General features: G+C 36.6%; 1 protein-coding gene across 1 annotated transcript in view; it reads right to left on the bottom strand.

The window, feature by feature from the left end:
• Positions 1-12,318, bottom strand: part of DPYD (dihydropyrimidine dehydrogenase) — a gene marked incomplete at its 3' end in the record, with an annotated part of 141,579 nt that extends 129,261 nt beyond the window's left edge. Inside the window, exons 1-4 of the mRNA XM_008939591.1 lie at positions 12,285-12,318; positions 11,639-11,746; positions 8,414-8,583; positions 6,559-6,769 (exon numbers count right to left, since the gene is read on the bottom strand). Of these exons, the coding sequence (XP_008937839.1) occupies positions 6,559-6,769; positions 8,414-8,583; positions 11,639-11,746; positions 12,285-12,318 (523 nt within the window). The remainder of the gene's footprint in view (positions 1-6,558; positions 6,770-8,413; positions 8,584-11,638; positions 11,747-12,284) is intronic.
• Positions 12,319-15,904: the final 3,586 nt, after the last annotated feature.

The raw sequence follows: 15,904 nt of genomic DNA, 5'->3' as shown, positions 1-15,904 counted from the left end.
AGGGAAAGAACATTTCCCTGGTGGCAAGGTTGATGTGGTATTCAGCAGCTATTTCCTTCTGTCTTTTTTATAATTTCCAAGATTTAGGTTAAGTAAAAATAAAGGTATGATTTAAAAGCATCTTATGTAAGAGTTCCTAATGTCCTCACAATTTGGATCTAGTACCCAGGGCAACTGTGAGGCTGAAGGGATCACCTCCTAGAACACCTGCATAAAAAAGGAGAAAACTTTGGTATTCACAAAGGGAAGTCTTTTTTCTGCCCCTGCAAGGGGTGAGAGAGAGTCTAGAAGCCAAACCTGTGCTTAAAAGGAGGTGACCCCAACTATTGGTTCTCTGAATTGCCATTTGACACTGAACAATAAGCAAAGTAGATAATGTGTCTTTTAAATCCCTGAAACCTCACACCCTTTAAAGTTTAAAACTAACATGGGTTTTCTCTTGAAAATCCAAAGTATAATCCCATGGCTGTGCTGCCTTCTCCATATCCTGGTGAGATATTATATATCATTTGAAAAGATCCTTCCAGATGAAAGACAACATACAATCGAATTATTCTGATGCTATTAAGTGATGCTAACACAAATAACACAGAACAAAAAGACAGTTCTGAATATATATTCCAAATTTGCTATATTAACAAAGCAAACAAACACAAATGGAGAAGCAGCAGTAAATTATAGCACTCGCAAAAACAATATTAAAATATAAGTGAATACAGAAAAATATTTTAATTAACAAAACAAATCAAATGGAAAATATTTCTCAAATAAAGCTTTAAAAGTGAGTCTGTGTGTGTTTGACTGCCATGACTAATTATGTATCCATGTAATGTGTGTTCAATTTGGGCTTATTTAAATAGCAGAAATGCTCATTAGCTGCAGTATATCTGTGAAGCTTCAATAAACAGTTTAATGGTTTTTATGTTTAACCAATTTCATAAGTTCCTGTAATTTTAGCTTTAGTAGCTCATTAATGTTATTTTTGATATCCATCTTACAGAATTCCTTTGCAGTGAATAGTAGCATTACTTCAGAAAAATACAAATATACTGCAACTTTCTTAATCTGAAATGTAAAACTACAGCTGTCACACGCACCAATAAACTGATTAACTGCTGACACTGCCCAGTCTAAATGCCCAGGAAATAAAGAATGGCACAGCCATGCTTCCTGCTGTCTCTGCCCCACTAACATACTGAACCAGGATTAAAAAGTGGTTTCACTGGATAAAGCTAGGTCCAGGTTTGCTAGCTCCTGCTGCAAGACTTTATTTTCTGCCTTTCACCAGCAATGTTCTGATGTCTGCTGGGTGAAAGAGCAGAACTCCTGCTCTATGGTTAACCGGGCTTTAGAAGTCATCATGAAGCCATTTTTGTATATTGGAAATTGGGAACCACTGCAGGGCATGGAACTGCTGCACACAAACTCATTCAGTAAAACTATTTGTGGAGGAAAACCCTACTCCAAATAACTCAGCAGCTCCTACCTATTTCACTAGGAATCTCTTGAATCTACATAAATTTCACCTTTATATAATATTTTTTTTAAAAAATATGGTGACTAAAAGTCTATTCTGTGGGTGTGAGGCAGATGCTGTGCTACCAGAGAGACACCAAGTCACCCCTGTGGGCAACCCCAGCTGGGTCATCACAGCCACCTCTCTTCTTCCCTCCTAGTCTTTGTTAGATAGTAAAGGCTTGAGTGTTTTGAGACTGTAACTACCCAGTTGTCTGAGTTGGCTGTATGAAGAAACTCAACACTTGTTGCAGGTTTTCTGAGTTTTCTACCAGTTGAAGTTCTGCACTTGTACAAAGGAAAACTAAAATAGTTTACACATATGAGCTCAGAGCTCTACATGGTTTTTCATTTTTTCCTTAGTAAATGATTCTCAATCTATAGTAATCAATATTAAGTAAGAGTGGGCTAAATAATAAAACTGTAAACTATTGGAGTAAATTTATATTTGCTTTCTAGTAAGCCCTCTGGGCTTTGCTACTGCAGTTTCCAAGCAAGATGATAGTAAAAGTAAAACAAAAATATCTGAAAATTGTGACTGATTTCCAGAAAAAAAAATTTTGCCCTTCAGTTACCATGCAAGAGCTAGCTACTAAGAAAGATTTAATAAAATACGTTTTTGCTCACAAATAGCCTACTATTTCCAGGGTCTTTTGCAAAAGCAGTATTTGGAGTTTGCTTGGATACTTTTGCATTCCCCTATTTTGTCTCTCCAGGAAAATAAAATACACATTTTCATCCTAAGATGCAGTGTTCTGGCAAATGGTAATACTTCCTTTTTATTGCTACATGCTAAAGAGAGTATTGAAATGAACTTCCACTGCCAGTTCCCTATCCCGCCTTAGTCCTCTGTCCTGCACTTGTTTTGAACAAGTGCACTATTTTCCAGACTTTCTCCATGGTTCTCCTGTGAAATTCAGGAAAATAAATCAGAACAAGGACATTTGTTCCAGTGCAAAATTTTGCATTCCAAAATTATTGTTCCTTTTTGCATATCAGAACAAAATAGATAAGAAAAAGGGTACTCAAAGTTTAGACTTTAAAACCAACAGGATTGGTGTTCAGCATGATGTTGAGGCTGCATGCAGCACTAAGGAGTACACAGAATTACATTTGTATATATGGAGTAGTTGCAATTTAGAATGGTCACAGAAGAAAATATTTCAATAATTCACTAATGCAATGTAGGCCTCCAAAATAACAAACCAAGCAAAAGAGCAGTAACACAAGGAAGGTACAAAATTCTCTCACAGTTCTTTGTGTATGTGGGTCAGTTATGATGGCTTGAAGGCTTTGGTAAGATACACAGTAAAAAAAAAAAATCAGCTTGTGCTTGCAAAATCTGTTTGTTTTTTTTTTTCCCCCAACATGAAGCAAAACATTTTTCTTACTCCATCTGCAGCAGTTTGATTTGAATAATTTGTTGGGTTTTTTTGTGTGGTTGGTTGGGGTTTTTTTACTGGTTTCAGTAAGATGGTAATGTTCTTAAAACAGTCTAGAAGGCAACCCCTCTGTTTTGTCTGTTAGCAACTTCCCGAGCATAAAATGGACTTAGGGCATTTGTTAACAAAACAAAGAAGACTAAATACCTACTGTGAGCAGACTGAGTCTCAATTGCAAATTTAATAGTTACCATGTAAGAATAAGAGACATCTTGTTGATGATGATAAACCAGAAGAAGCTTTCTAACCTACAAGCTATTTCTGCTCAGAATAGCAGTCACCCACGTGCTTATGTCTTGTTACAGAAAACTTTGAAACTAGAGCATCAAGGCTGCTCTGAACACTGCTAAACTGGGGCTAAGTCTGATTTGGATCCCTCTGGTTTTCATACTATTTTCTTTATTTTTGTATCAGTAGCATCAACATTTAACAACAGTAATAACAAATAGGACATAACCGGATAGCTTAGCCCTTACCAATACTGCATCTGCAGTTCCCTGAGGTGCCTTATGAATTAGGTCAGTTGATAGAGCTCTTTGTATGAGCAACAGTTAATAAGTTTATTCAGCCCGCATCAATTCTGAGTCATCCAGTCACAGAATAATTCAGACTAGAAAGGCCTTCTGGAGGTCACCTAGTCCATCCCATTCTTCAATGTCAGATCAAGTTCCAAGTCAGATCATAGAATCATAGAATCCTTTAGGTTGGAAGAGACCTTTAAGATCATCAAGTCCAACCATTGAGCCATTAGGGCTCTAAAGTCCTCTGCTAAAACAGATCAGAATCTGTCAGGGCTGGAAGGGACCACAAGGATCACCCAGTTCCAACCCCTCTGCCATGAGCAGGGACACCTCCCACTAGATCAGGCTGTCTAGAGCCTCATCCAGCCTGGCCTTAAAGACCCCCAGGGATGGGGCCTCAACTACCTCCCTGGGCAACCCATTCCACGTCAGTTGGCTTATGGCATTGTCCAGTTTTGAGTAGCTCAAATATTTTCATCTCCATCTTTTGATGGAGAATATCTGAATATCTCCATCCCTTTAATACAAAAATGTGCTGCTTTTTTCTTTCTTAAAGAAAAAAAAACCAAACAACTTAGAATATACAGTGCTTTTCATGTTGATTTTAAAAAAATTCTTTTTGTTATGTATGCTGAGATTTGGTTTTAGTCCAGCTCAATGGTCAGTATGAAATTTGACTTTCATTAGGACAGCTTAGTCAAATAAAAAATTAAAAGCAATGGAAATGGCATATTCAAAATAAACACTTTATTCTTCAGGTCTTAGGTTTTTTTTCACTTTCACAACATCCAAACCAAATGCTTTGCATTTTTCGTCCTAATTTGATTGCTTTTCTTTTAGCAGTTTCACCAAAAATACAATGCAAAACAGAGGTGTACTGCTCACTCCCAAGGTAAATGACTCTCTTTTCATGATCAGCTCACTGCACGAATTTCTTCCCCTCCCATTTTATACTCCTATTTAAAAATCTCAAAACCACTAATTTAGACAGTGAATACGTACTAAGAAATAAAAGGCTGGCACCGTACTACAGCTAAGCCATATAGTAAGTTCAACCTTCTAGCTGAAGCAGTTTTTAATGTGGGAGAAAACACAATCACTGCTTTATCATAGGGTCTATGAATCACAAGACATACTGACTGAATAGGCTAACATTTGATTTATCACGAGGTTCTAGAAAAACTTTAAAAAAAAAAAAATAAACAGAGGCTTTAAAACACAACAAAACTTTCCAAAATTCTCAGTCAAATCAAAGCCACCATCAGAGTAGTTCATGAAAAAATCTTAATCATCTTCTCCCTGCTTCCTGGAGGTTAGACTGAGCCCCAAAACATGATCAGCACAGATACCAGACTATTCATACAGCAATACACCTTCAAGTGGAATGGGAGTCTGTTCTCTCAAAGAGACAGACTGCAGCCCTCCTGTGCCCTTTGGAGCAGGAGGCACCCCTGTGTAATTAGCACTGGGTGTAGCTGGGTGCAGCTGCTGCCCAGATAACACCCTAGGCTGCACAAACCTATCCCAAAGCAACAGGAATACACTCAGGATAGGAATGGTCCTGGAACTAGCTTCACAGGTTCCTCAAGGAACGAGGTCCATCCCTCTTTTTTACTGTAGGAGACTCTTCTCATGGCTGTCTGATGGTCTAACTTTATATACAATTGGACTGGTGAACAGGAAGTGGCTCAGTCAGATTATAGACAACTCTGCTAGTCGCTATATTCTCAAATTCTTCAATGGATCCCACAATTTATCTTCATTAACTAATGTTTTGTTTTCCTGTGAAGTCAGTACACATTTTGCATAATTTTACTGGTAAGTCTAGAAACTATCAGAAAACTCATTTCTTTAACTTCATTTAAAACATACAGAAAATGTAGATGTGAGAATTCATATATTTTATAAGCCTGAGGTACGTCCACAAATGCTACTAGACTCTGCTTAGATTACTTTAGATTTATGAGTTTCCTTGATTAAAAAGATCCACAAAACCACATTATGCTAAGAAATTTTGAAACTCCCTTTGCACCGGCAGAATCAGCATCTGATTACCAGATTTTCTGGTGATGTGCACTCTGAGGCACTTGCCAAGTTCTCTGTCAAAGCATTTATACCCAAAGGACCATGACAACATGTTATGGGTTAATTGGCTTGCACAACTGTGCCCTGGAGAGGTAGGCACATTGATCATTGAGGCTTTCAGAACCTGCTAACCTTGATGATCTTCTCAAGGCTGAAGATCTATTCATTTTATCAATCTATCTTCTACTGAGTCAGTGGTTTTTACTTTCGAGGCACATTTGATGTATGTGCCTGAACTCTTTAAATCTAACCTAGTGTCAGAGGAGAACAGTCCGAGCTCTGCTTAGTTCTCCCATGTTCTTAGTTCTATGCATGTTTTTCAGCTCTCTTTCCACTACATCGAGACAATTTGTTCAATCTCTGAAATGTCATCTATGTGCCAATTTCTCCATCTTTACTACGGAACTATGTAATCGTTAACTTTTATGACCTAAGCTTGAGAAGTGCAACTACAAGCTGACACAAGCACAGGTGAATTTAACAAATCCTGTATATATGAGAGAAGCCATAGTTTCTGGAGTACGCACAAGAAATGAGCGATGCTTAGACCAGCTGAACTAGAACAATGAAGCTGTCTTAATTCTTGCTTAATTTCATAGGTAAAAATAAATATAAAAATGTTTCAGAGATCAGATCAATTCAGTTTAAAGTTGTAATATAATGAGTTTCTCCAAAATTAATTAGTGAGACCAGAATAAATCCCCAACAGTATTCTCCCATTTACACTGAAAAGAAATCAGGATATATTTTGGCAACTGTACCTCTAATCTGAGTTCCTGCTTTATACAGTGATACGCAGAAAACTGTTTTGTTATCAGACCCTCAAGCTTTATTCTAAGAGGTATACCTAAAAGGCAGAGAAATTCCTGTGAAGAGGGCCAGCAGTCACAAGCTGTATAACCTCCGGAAGGCTCATTTCACAGACTGTCAAAGGACAGAAATGGCAGCAGGTAAAGTAGCAATCAGCATTTGCAGAATGCATTACTCAGGGTTACCTTTATTGTCGCTTAAAATGGAGCCAAAGGCACTGATCACCACATCAGCTTTCAGACGGACAACCTGATCCTCATCATCTTTCCAGTTTCCATCACTGTCCTGTTCAGTTCGAACAAACTCCATAGCAACAATTTGTCCACCTCTAAGTACAACTTTCCGAGGGGAGAGGAACGGCAGAAATTCACACTTCTCTTCTTTTGCAAGTTCCATCTGTAGAGGAGAAGCAATAAAATATATAACTTGAACGTTGTGTTTTTATGGAAAAACACCATAAAACATTTTTTGATTCAATATGTTGCGTAGCATTCGTCTGTGTAGAAGTCATCTGTGTGAGGTATACAGACAGTCATTTTAATACCAACTTCAGGGCCTCCCCTGCTACTAAATCAAGCGGTTCTAGACAATGGCACTAGGTAAATTTGCAACACAAATGTTTCTCCATTATATTTCCATACTGTTCCCTGTTACTTTGAATATGTATAACTCTTTTGAGGGCAAAAGAGTTACTTTATGTAACTCTGAGTCTTTTAAGAAGAGACCTAGTATTTGTTAAGTACACACCCTGATTTTGTTTACTGTGACATTAAGGTGTTATTAAATGTTGACTACCATGAGCAAACAACAGTTTTCTGAATGACAATCCAACTTTAAAATCTTCTGAATCTCTGCTGTGGTAAAACTGCTGAAATCAAAATTTTTATTTTAGCAAAGTCTTCAGGATTTGATTGTCTGTGTTTACATGACAACTTTTTTGAACACGTGATATCCAACTTGATGTCATTCTAAAATGGCAACTACTAGCGGAAGCTACCTTTATTTTAGTTTCTTTCAAGGCCACTACATAATTGGATGAGTACATTGACAACTTTTTGGAATTTACCCAGATTTCTAACAAAGATTTTGGTTCATAATGACAGCTGATTCTTGATTAGTCAGAATCTGAATAGCATGAGTCTGTCTGTGCAATGGCTTCAGTCATCACATTGTACCTAGAACTCATAAATGAAGTGAAAAAGAAGTAAATTATGCATCAAGAGAACCTCTACATTTTTAGCACCTCCATTCCTCCCATAGGATCTCTAAGATGCCCACTTTCCTGAAACAGACTACCAAACTACCATAAATTTAATTATAAGGATGCATTAGATGTCCTGATATCCTCAAGTATGCAAAAGTGTGAAGTATGTATCAAATAAATGATAATGGAAAAATACCTCCAAAACAAGAAAATCTAATCTGAAAAAAACTGCTGTAGTACAGATGCTTTGAGGAAGTAGAGTCAGTTTCAAAATGTGCAGATGTCCTGATAAATGCCAAAGCATAAAGCCAAACTAAAAATCAAATTCAACACTGAAATCTGCGATGAATGACATGCTCTAATGCCATTGGCAGTGATTCGAAACCAAAATCATTGTAAGTAATTTTCTCACAAGATTTTATAGGTTCCCAAGGCAACATCAGAATCACCAAGATTCATCAGAGAGCAGCCAGAAGGTATCACTCTAGGACATAACCATGACCTGAAGAGTCCCCTACAATACTCAGATAGCTGTTTGAACTCTGGGGTGCTTCCAAGATTAAAAATTTTACTGTATTTTCTAATTTACAAGATATTCTACCACCATAGGCAAACATATCTCTCTGACTTTACAGGAAACTGGTACAATAGCGGAAAATTATTTATACAGAGATGATATAAAGTGAATCTTAACTCTCTAATAAACACTGTTGTGTATTTTAAGAGCACTCCTACTAAAAAAACCCTTCAGTAGGTGTCTTTTAGGTGCACGCTTTCAGGCCTGGTAGAAGTAACAACCAGCATCCTTTCTCATCAATGCTGTTACTCAAATTTACCTCTTCTGGGACAGCCCTGATGTTAGTGAATCCCTTCCTGAAGACCACAAACACACGACGAGCTCCACAGCGTATAGCAGATGTCGCACAGTCAAAAGCAGTGTCTCCTGCCCCAAGTACAATCACAGTTCCATGTACTGATGGCAATGGAGTGTGACAGGCACACATCCCTGAAAGATGAAAGGGAAACCCCATTTTCAAGTAGAGAAACCATTTCTGCATGACAGCTCAAAAGGTACTTGTACTCAAAGCAGTGTAAAATTGCATCTTACAGTTTCCAAGCATGGAGTGTCACTATCAAATTATTCTGCTTCACTGAAAGACAGTTTTATTCCCACTTTTAAGATATACTCATATACATAATTTCATAGTCAGTACTCTAAAGCAGCTGCACCTTTCTGTCTGGAAAGAATTCAAATGACAACACGTTTGTAGGATTGAGGGTCTTGTCAGGTTGAAATTAGCGTTGTGAGATCTTTTTATTCAAAAAGTAAGCTTCTCTCTTACCAGATTCATCATCCTCCCAGTTAAAAACAAAACAAATAACACCCTTTAACAGACTGTAAAGAATAATATTAGATATTTTTCAAAAGGTGAACGGTTGTTGATAGTTTTGTGTAATAGTTTCTCAAAGTTAGTCCCCTTTTTTCTACAAGGCACTGACAGTTTTGGCTACGAAATGGTTCTTAGAGGCTATTCTTTAAGCAGCTGAACATGAGGCAGAAAGAATATTGTTATTACAGTAATTCCTAGATTATCCACTGGGAGAAAACATTTAATCTACAGTTAATTTATAAATCTAAACAATTTGCAAAAAGTTACACAGAAAGAATGACAACTATGTGTTTGTCATTTACAGCTTGCATTTGATTATACATGAAATACTGAACCGTGTGTGTTTCTTGTAGGAAACTGCACTTTATCATAAGTTTAAATACAAGTCACTCTTGATTAGACAAATTATTTCAAATTAAAAATGAATGTCATAAACAATATATATCTATATTCTCAAAAAGCCCATGATAATTTCAGTCAGGAGGTGCTAAGCTGACCATTTAATCATTGCACTGTAACTGAAGTATCCTGCTATAGTAGCTTGAGATTTTCATGTACAAATGTAAAGAAACATAAGTACAATTCAAGGAAACAGTGCATTTAATTTCCACATATAAAATGGAGTGAGAAACAATATCCCAATGCACATATTCTCTTTCCATTTATACAATGCTTAATGTGTGGCAAACATTATCTTTTTCTTCCCGAAGTATATAGCACTGTATTTATTATTTATTTATAGTGGAAAAAGCACAAGTGCAGCAAGGGAGTGGCAGCTCAGAGTGCCATGACAGCACTATTCTAGAAGGGATCAGTCACGGCAGCCCACTTTACTCTTGGTAATAAGGCCACTGCCAAGGTAAATACACAGATTTGCATTTGCAAGGGGAAGCCCTTTTTGAAGGAAAGCATATTAACAAGTGGCATTCAGAACTTAATACGCAGGCTGAATATATATTTTACTGTGAAGAAGTCTATTATGCCTATTACTTAGAGAACTGTTCCAGTAAAAAAATGAGGATCTTAGAGTATGATATAGGAAATGTATATTTTATTTTAAAATTCCATGTTTCGGAGAGCAAGATGTGGCTACAGCTACAGATAGACTCTAGGAAAATTAAATAAAAGAGACCACATTAATTAACAAACACCAAAGAGCTATCTATAACTGTCTGTCAGACAGGTTAGTTCTTCAAAGTTCATCTCTTTTTTCATTGTAGACTTAATATTTTTTAAAAAAATCACATCCTGCTAAATTGAAAGTCCTATTCTGCAAAGTGTTAAAAGATGCAGATTATAGTACATAGATACTCATGCAGGCAGGTAACTTACAGTATACGTTCCCATAGAGAATTCTATAAAGCATTTTTAGTTCAATTGTTACAAAAGAGGATTGTTTTGCAGGATTTATTTCTCCTTTGTTAATCTACAGATGTTTTAAACAGCAGATTCTCAATCTGTTTCATTTTTAAACATCACTTTCTTAAAAACAAACATACAACCAAACAACACAACAAAAAACTACCATTTCTTTCAAATCATTTGAGTTCCCTTTGAGCTTAAGAAAACAGACAGAAATAAGCATTTGATCCAAAAAGCAGAGATGGGACAGAGAGGATGTAGAATTTCCCTTCTTAAATATTTTGCATAAAATAAGGTTATAAAGTTTAGTTTTATGCAGAATAACTTGCTGCAGAAGATATGTTCTTAAACACATTTTTTATGGGAAGTCTGCTAAATAAGCAGGCAATCCTGTATGATACTTGAATAAATTTCTGAATGCTCAGAAGAAAACCAGGTTGTAGATAAAAAAGATGTATCTGTGCTTAAATATGTAGTCATGTGTACAAGACCACATACTGCATTAAATATATGTCCAGAAAACTGTACATGGAATTTCTTTTCTATCAGCACTTTGGAAAATTTAGATCATGAGGGAACATGACATAAAAATCACAAGTCTCATCTCATACATCCATCTAGGGCTTCTGACTTCACATTCAAGGCCACTGAAAACAGCTATTCTCTTTGGGGTGCAAATGCAGCCATCTCTGTACTCAAAAAAAATGATGTAAAACCACATAAAACAAGACTGTGTTTTGTGCCTATGAACTAAGTATTGCCTTAACTCCTGGCATGCTACTGTCATCCTCAGCCTTAGACTGTAGGTTCTTTGGGTAAGGAACAAGTGCTCCCTCAAATGTGTGTGCAAAGCATGCCGCACATGACTTGGGATCAAGTGAAATAATTTATCAACAATATAAAAAGCAGCAGATTTGTATGGGTCAGCAACATCTTTTAGTATATAGAAGATGGTCTTGAAAAAATCTATTATTTTTATCAAGTTAATTTATACAAATGAGAAGCTTATGAAATCTTTTGAATATAATTCAAAATAACAAATACAACTTACTAGGGGCAATGATTTGCCACGTGCTTAATTTTTTTATATATGACTATTTGTTTTACAGTCTCTAGGACTTCATTTTTCTGACCACACTCTTGAGGTTGCAACTAACCAAGATAATAAATACCCTGCTCCAGACCTCTTCACTGGGAGGTGTTTTGTAATTGGATGTGCTGCTGTATAATCAGCTGGCCATTTTGATAGATCAATAACTGCTAATGACTTACTGAACATTATTACAACAAAAACACATCGTCACACACCTGGTTTACTTGCCATTGCTACCAAAGGTAGGAAGTCTTTAGATGTGTAGAATCCTTGATCCATTGTCAGTCCTTGGAATATACTGTCTCTGTTTGGTTCTGGCAAACCTAAAATAGGTATTTTAAGGCATATCAGAGCTACAAGGGAAATGACCAATGACCAATAGATATTTCACATTACAAACATACACATTACATACACATCCCTCAGTGCAAGCACTTTTACAAACCCTCAGATATTTCTAAAAAAAAATCACAAATGATTGTATTTTCATGTTTGTAGTCAGTAGCTTTCATAATCGGTGATCTTTTAATAGTACTGGCACTTGAAAATCATGTTGCTGGATAACCTGTGTACTCACATAACTCATACCAAAACAAATGCAGGAGAAAGGGTTAGAGAACAGGATCTACAAGGTACAAAAACAGTGAAGCTCCTGGAGAAGAGAAGACTCTTGTAAGCTTTCCTTGCATTGCTTTACCTGTATAAACATGTAACCCTCAGTGCTGTGAAATGGTTTTGCGCCCTTTGTTTTAAGGCATTTTTCAATACAGCTAGCCTGCAGATAATACAAATGAGGCAATAATAAACAGCTTAACCAACAAGGTCAGGAGGACAAATGGCAATGCTGCAGATCTGTCTTACCTGCAAGTATTTGTATGCCACCAGTTTTTGTCATTCTTGATTGTTTTCTCAAACCCCCAAAGTCCTTATTGGCTGACATTTATTTATAGTTATTAATAGCACACATTTATACAGAAGCCATAGGATATAGATAGGGATATGCTTCACAATCAATAATAGCAACAAATATCTTTCAATTAAAAGCAGCAAAACGCATCTTCCAATTATCAAGTAATATCTTCTTATTGCTCTGTGAATATTTGGAAAGCATAGATAACCAGCCCAGCTGGCACAGAAGTTAAAAGACTTTTTCTGTGGAAATGCAATAATCTATTTTCAACAGGGCCTCAATTTTCATATTGACATCTAAAAACCCACAATATTAGCAAAGTATGAGAATTAAAAATTACATACTTAACTGAAGTAAATTTTAACAACTTTTCTAGGAAAACACACTAGAACTGAGGAGTCCTCAGAGCAAGGATGTAGAATTGGAGCATGCAAAGCAATCTGTGTTCCTTCCATTCTGAGGCATGGATGGCAGCAGACCAATCTTTTTCCATTTTCCAGACATACTTGTCTGGAAAACCCCAACACCGCCATGTTAGCATCAGCAATAAAGCAGAATTGCACTTTGAGGAGCACTATTCCAAGCAGGGAAGGTTTAAGGCCTTTTTATATTACTGAAGCAGCAAAAGTCTGTCTCATTACAGCATAAGATCAGGACTCAGTCAAAAGACTGAGCTAACAGTTTCAGTGAAGAAAAAGAAAACATGCTCTCAGTGAATTCAGAAGGCTTAAAAGTCAAAAAGCAAATTTAAAAATCCTGAAATTTTTGTTATTTCAAACATCATTTATTGGACACTTTCTTGATCTTTGTGTATAAAAAAAAGAAATCATGACTGAGTTGCTGAACATCTGACTTTCAGAACATCCCTGATCTATAGCTGTATATCAAGCAATACATGGTTAGAAAATACTACCATGCACTGAACCTCAAGATCTTTGAATTCTGTACTTCCTGAGTAGACTGGAGTATCAGCTAATGAAGAATGAATAATGGATACCTTAAGAGGTTGCCAGAAGTACTTAGTGCTATTGAAAGGACAATATGTAATATGCATTAAGGAAATTATTTTTAAAACTGCATAGGTTTTTTTTGTATGTATATATTGCAAAATCGTCTGTGTCAAGAAGAGTACCTCGAAAAAAGCTCTCAGTGACTGCCTACAGACAGAGGAGAAATAATGCAATTATTTCTATCAAGGTATCTGTAAACGAGCTCTGAGGCTCCAGTTTACTCTTGAGAGAAACATACTTGTCATTATTGAAACGTGCAGCCTGCATTAAAAGTAATTTCCTTTCTACCTACCATCTATCTACATTCAAATAACAAGAAGAAACTTTCACAAATATTGTCTTCCACTTTTTTTTTTTTTTCTGCTTTTATAATCTCCTGACATAAATTATTTTGTCTCTAACAGCATCAGTAATTTAGCTGCCATACGCTAAAGAAAGAGTAGAATTAAGGCAATGTTGTAAAGTTCATGGTTCAGGTTCATCACTAGTTCAGTGTCACCAAAATCAAAAGAGTTGGATTAAGAAAGCATTTGAATCAATAATGTTTAGCCTGGCTCATACGACAGAAAAAAAAAAAAAAAAAAAAAAAAAGACGAAGGTAGTCAGTATATATGGCATTTTCTGCTATTTATTTTACTGTTTTAATTTTGATGAAAACTCCATGAAAACCAATTTTGCAATATTTACATTTGAATGAAATGCACAGAATTTTTCTCTTGTACCTATAAACACCTGGCACAATATCAAGCTCCGTCCTAAGTATCTGCTGGAAGTTGTACTGGATTCTGATGTATCTACTTTTGCTGTTTAATATTTGCCATTATAATGATTGCATTTCATTTTGTTAAAATAGATAGGGTACAGTTCTTAAAGCCACTCAGCTAGCTAAGGAAGAGGTAGACAAGACAGAAAGAGATCAAGAACTGATAAGATCCACTTTAGAGAGACACTATTTTATAATAAACAGCTACCCCACAGAAGTATGCTTTACAGACAGATAAAATATTGATAAAGAGACAACAGCCTCTCAGGAGAGAGAACATCTGACCAAAAAAAAAAAAAAACCCAAAACAAAACCTCAAACAAAAAACAAACCACAGAAACCACTTGCAGAGGAAAAATGCAGTTTGGAGCTAACAGATTTAGAGAAGAAATAAAATCTAAAAAACACCAGTCACCAATGAAAGACAGAATTTAGGTCAAAGTAATGAACCAAGAGAAATACACTTTGAAGATAAATCAGAGCAATCCTGTAGCAAAAGGGAATTCACACACTAGTCCAAAATAGCCAGGAGTCACCCAAGAAAAAAATGCTTAGAAAAAAGTGAGGGTTTTCCCCTAGGTTTTAGGCTGAAGCCAAGGGCAGTCAGTTCTCTGCTCTCCAAATCTGCCTCCAAGCCATCTAAAAAGGTTTTTTATTTATTACTTTATATTTCTTCTCTCAACACAATCTTTCATTATTCTAAGTCTCCTGCCTTTAAATAACCTGTATCACAATCTAATGATAACAATAATTTCCTTCACCTGCACTGCAGAATAACTATTCTGAAGGGTAACCAAGAAGAGGTAGCCCAGAAAGACAATTCCACTGGCATTGTTTGGATGGACTCTGCCCACCACTAAGCAAACAGAGGGCTGTGCCTGGTCCCTGCCTCCTGGAGCCAAAGCCCCGGGCTTCCTGAAGCCTCAGTTCCTTGATCTGCTGATGCCAGGGAACAAGCTTCTGAAGCGACCGATAATCCAAACCACACAATGAAGCCTCATGGGCTGTGGAAAATGGCATTTACTAAGAACAGAGAAAGCAGAAAATAACAGCTTGCATGACAGATCTAGTGGCTTTGCAAAAGCTAATCTAGACAGTCCCAATCTGGGTCAGGTACAGTGTAGGAAGCAATTAATCTCTATTCCTGACCCTCTGGTTTGGTAGGCCCTGCCTTTCATCTCCAGATGCTCCAGCTATCTCTCAGTAAACATTGCTCTCCTAGTATGAAGCCCTCTTTCCTTCATTTGATCTCATGTCTGACTTACCATATACTTTCCAAAGTCATTAGCCACTATAGCAGTTGCTTTGGAAAATACAGACCTTAACCCCCATTATTATATCCTTTCTTTATGCATGGATATATATTTATATTAGAAAAAAAAAATCTGCTTCCTATAAAGATCTTGTAGTCTTTATTCTCACAATACTGATGCATGTAAATTTTCTTAACTGGTGGTGTTAAATACATTGTCTCCAATAAAAGAAACAGAATTCAGATCCTCTCACAATTCCCTTGTCCAGATGAAGTACGAATTGCTAAACGATTAGAGTCACTCTGTCATATACACAAGGCAATACACAAGAGTGATGCCTACAGAATGCAAGGGATTGGCATGCAGAGCAACGCACCGAGTCCACTTGGTTGCTGCACCAAATAAATCAAGGCATGTCAACACATCAATCAGCTAGTCTGAAAAGGAAATAAATACTGTTGCTATTACTGTAACTATTAACTTGGCCTGGGAAGGAAAAATAAAGAGGGACTAGAGGTACAGCATATCTCTCCTGTTTTGATCAA

This window comes from Merops nubicus, unplaced genomic scaffold, assembly GCF_000691845.1.
Source record: "Merops nubicus isolate BGI_N331 unplaced genomic scaffold, ASM69184v1 scaffold12384, whole genome shotgun sequence".
In the NCBI taxonomy this organism is placed as follows: Eukaryota; Metazoa; Chordata; class Aves; order Coraciiformes; family Meropidae; genus Merops; species Merops nubicus.
Note: the sequence above shows the minus strand (reverse complement) of the source record. Positions and strands in the feature narration are given on the sequence as shown.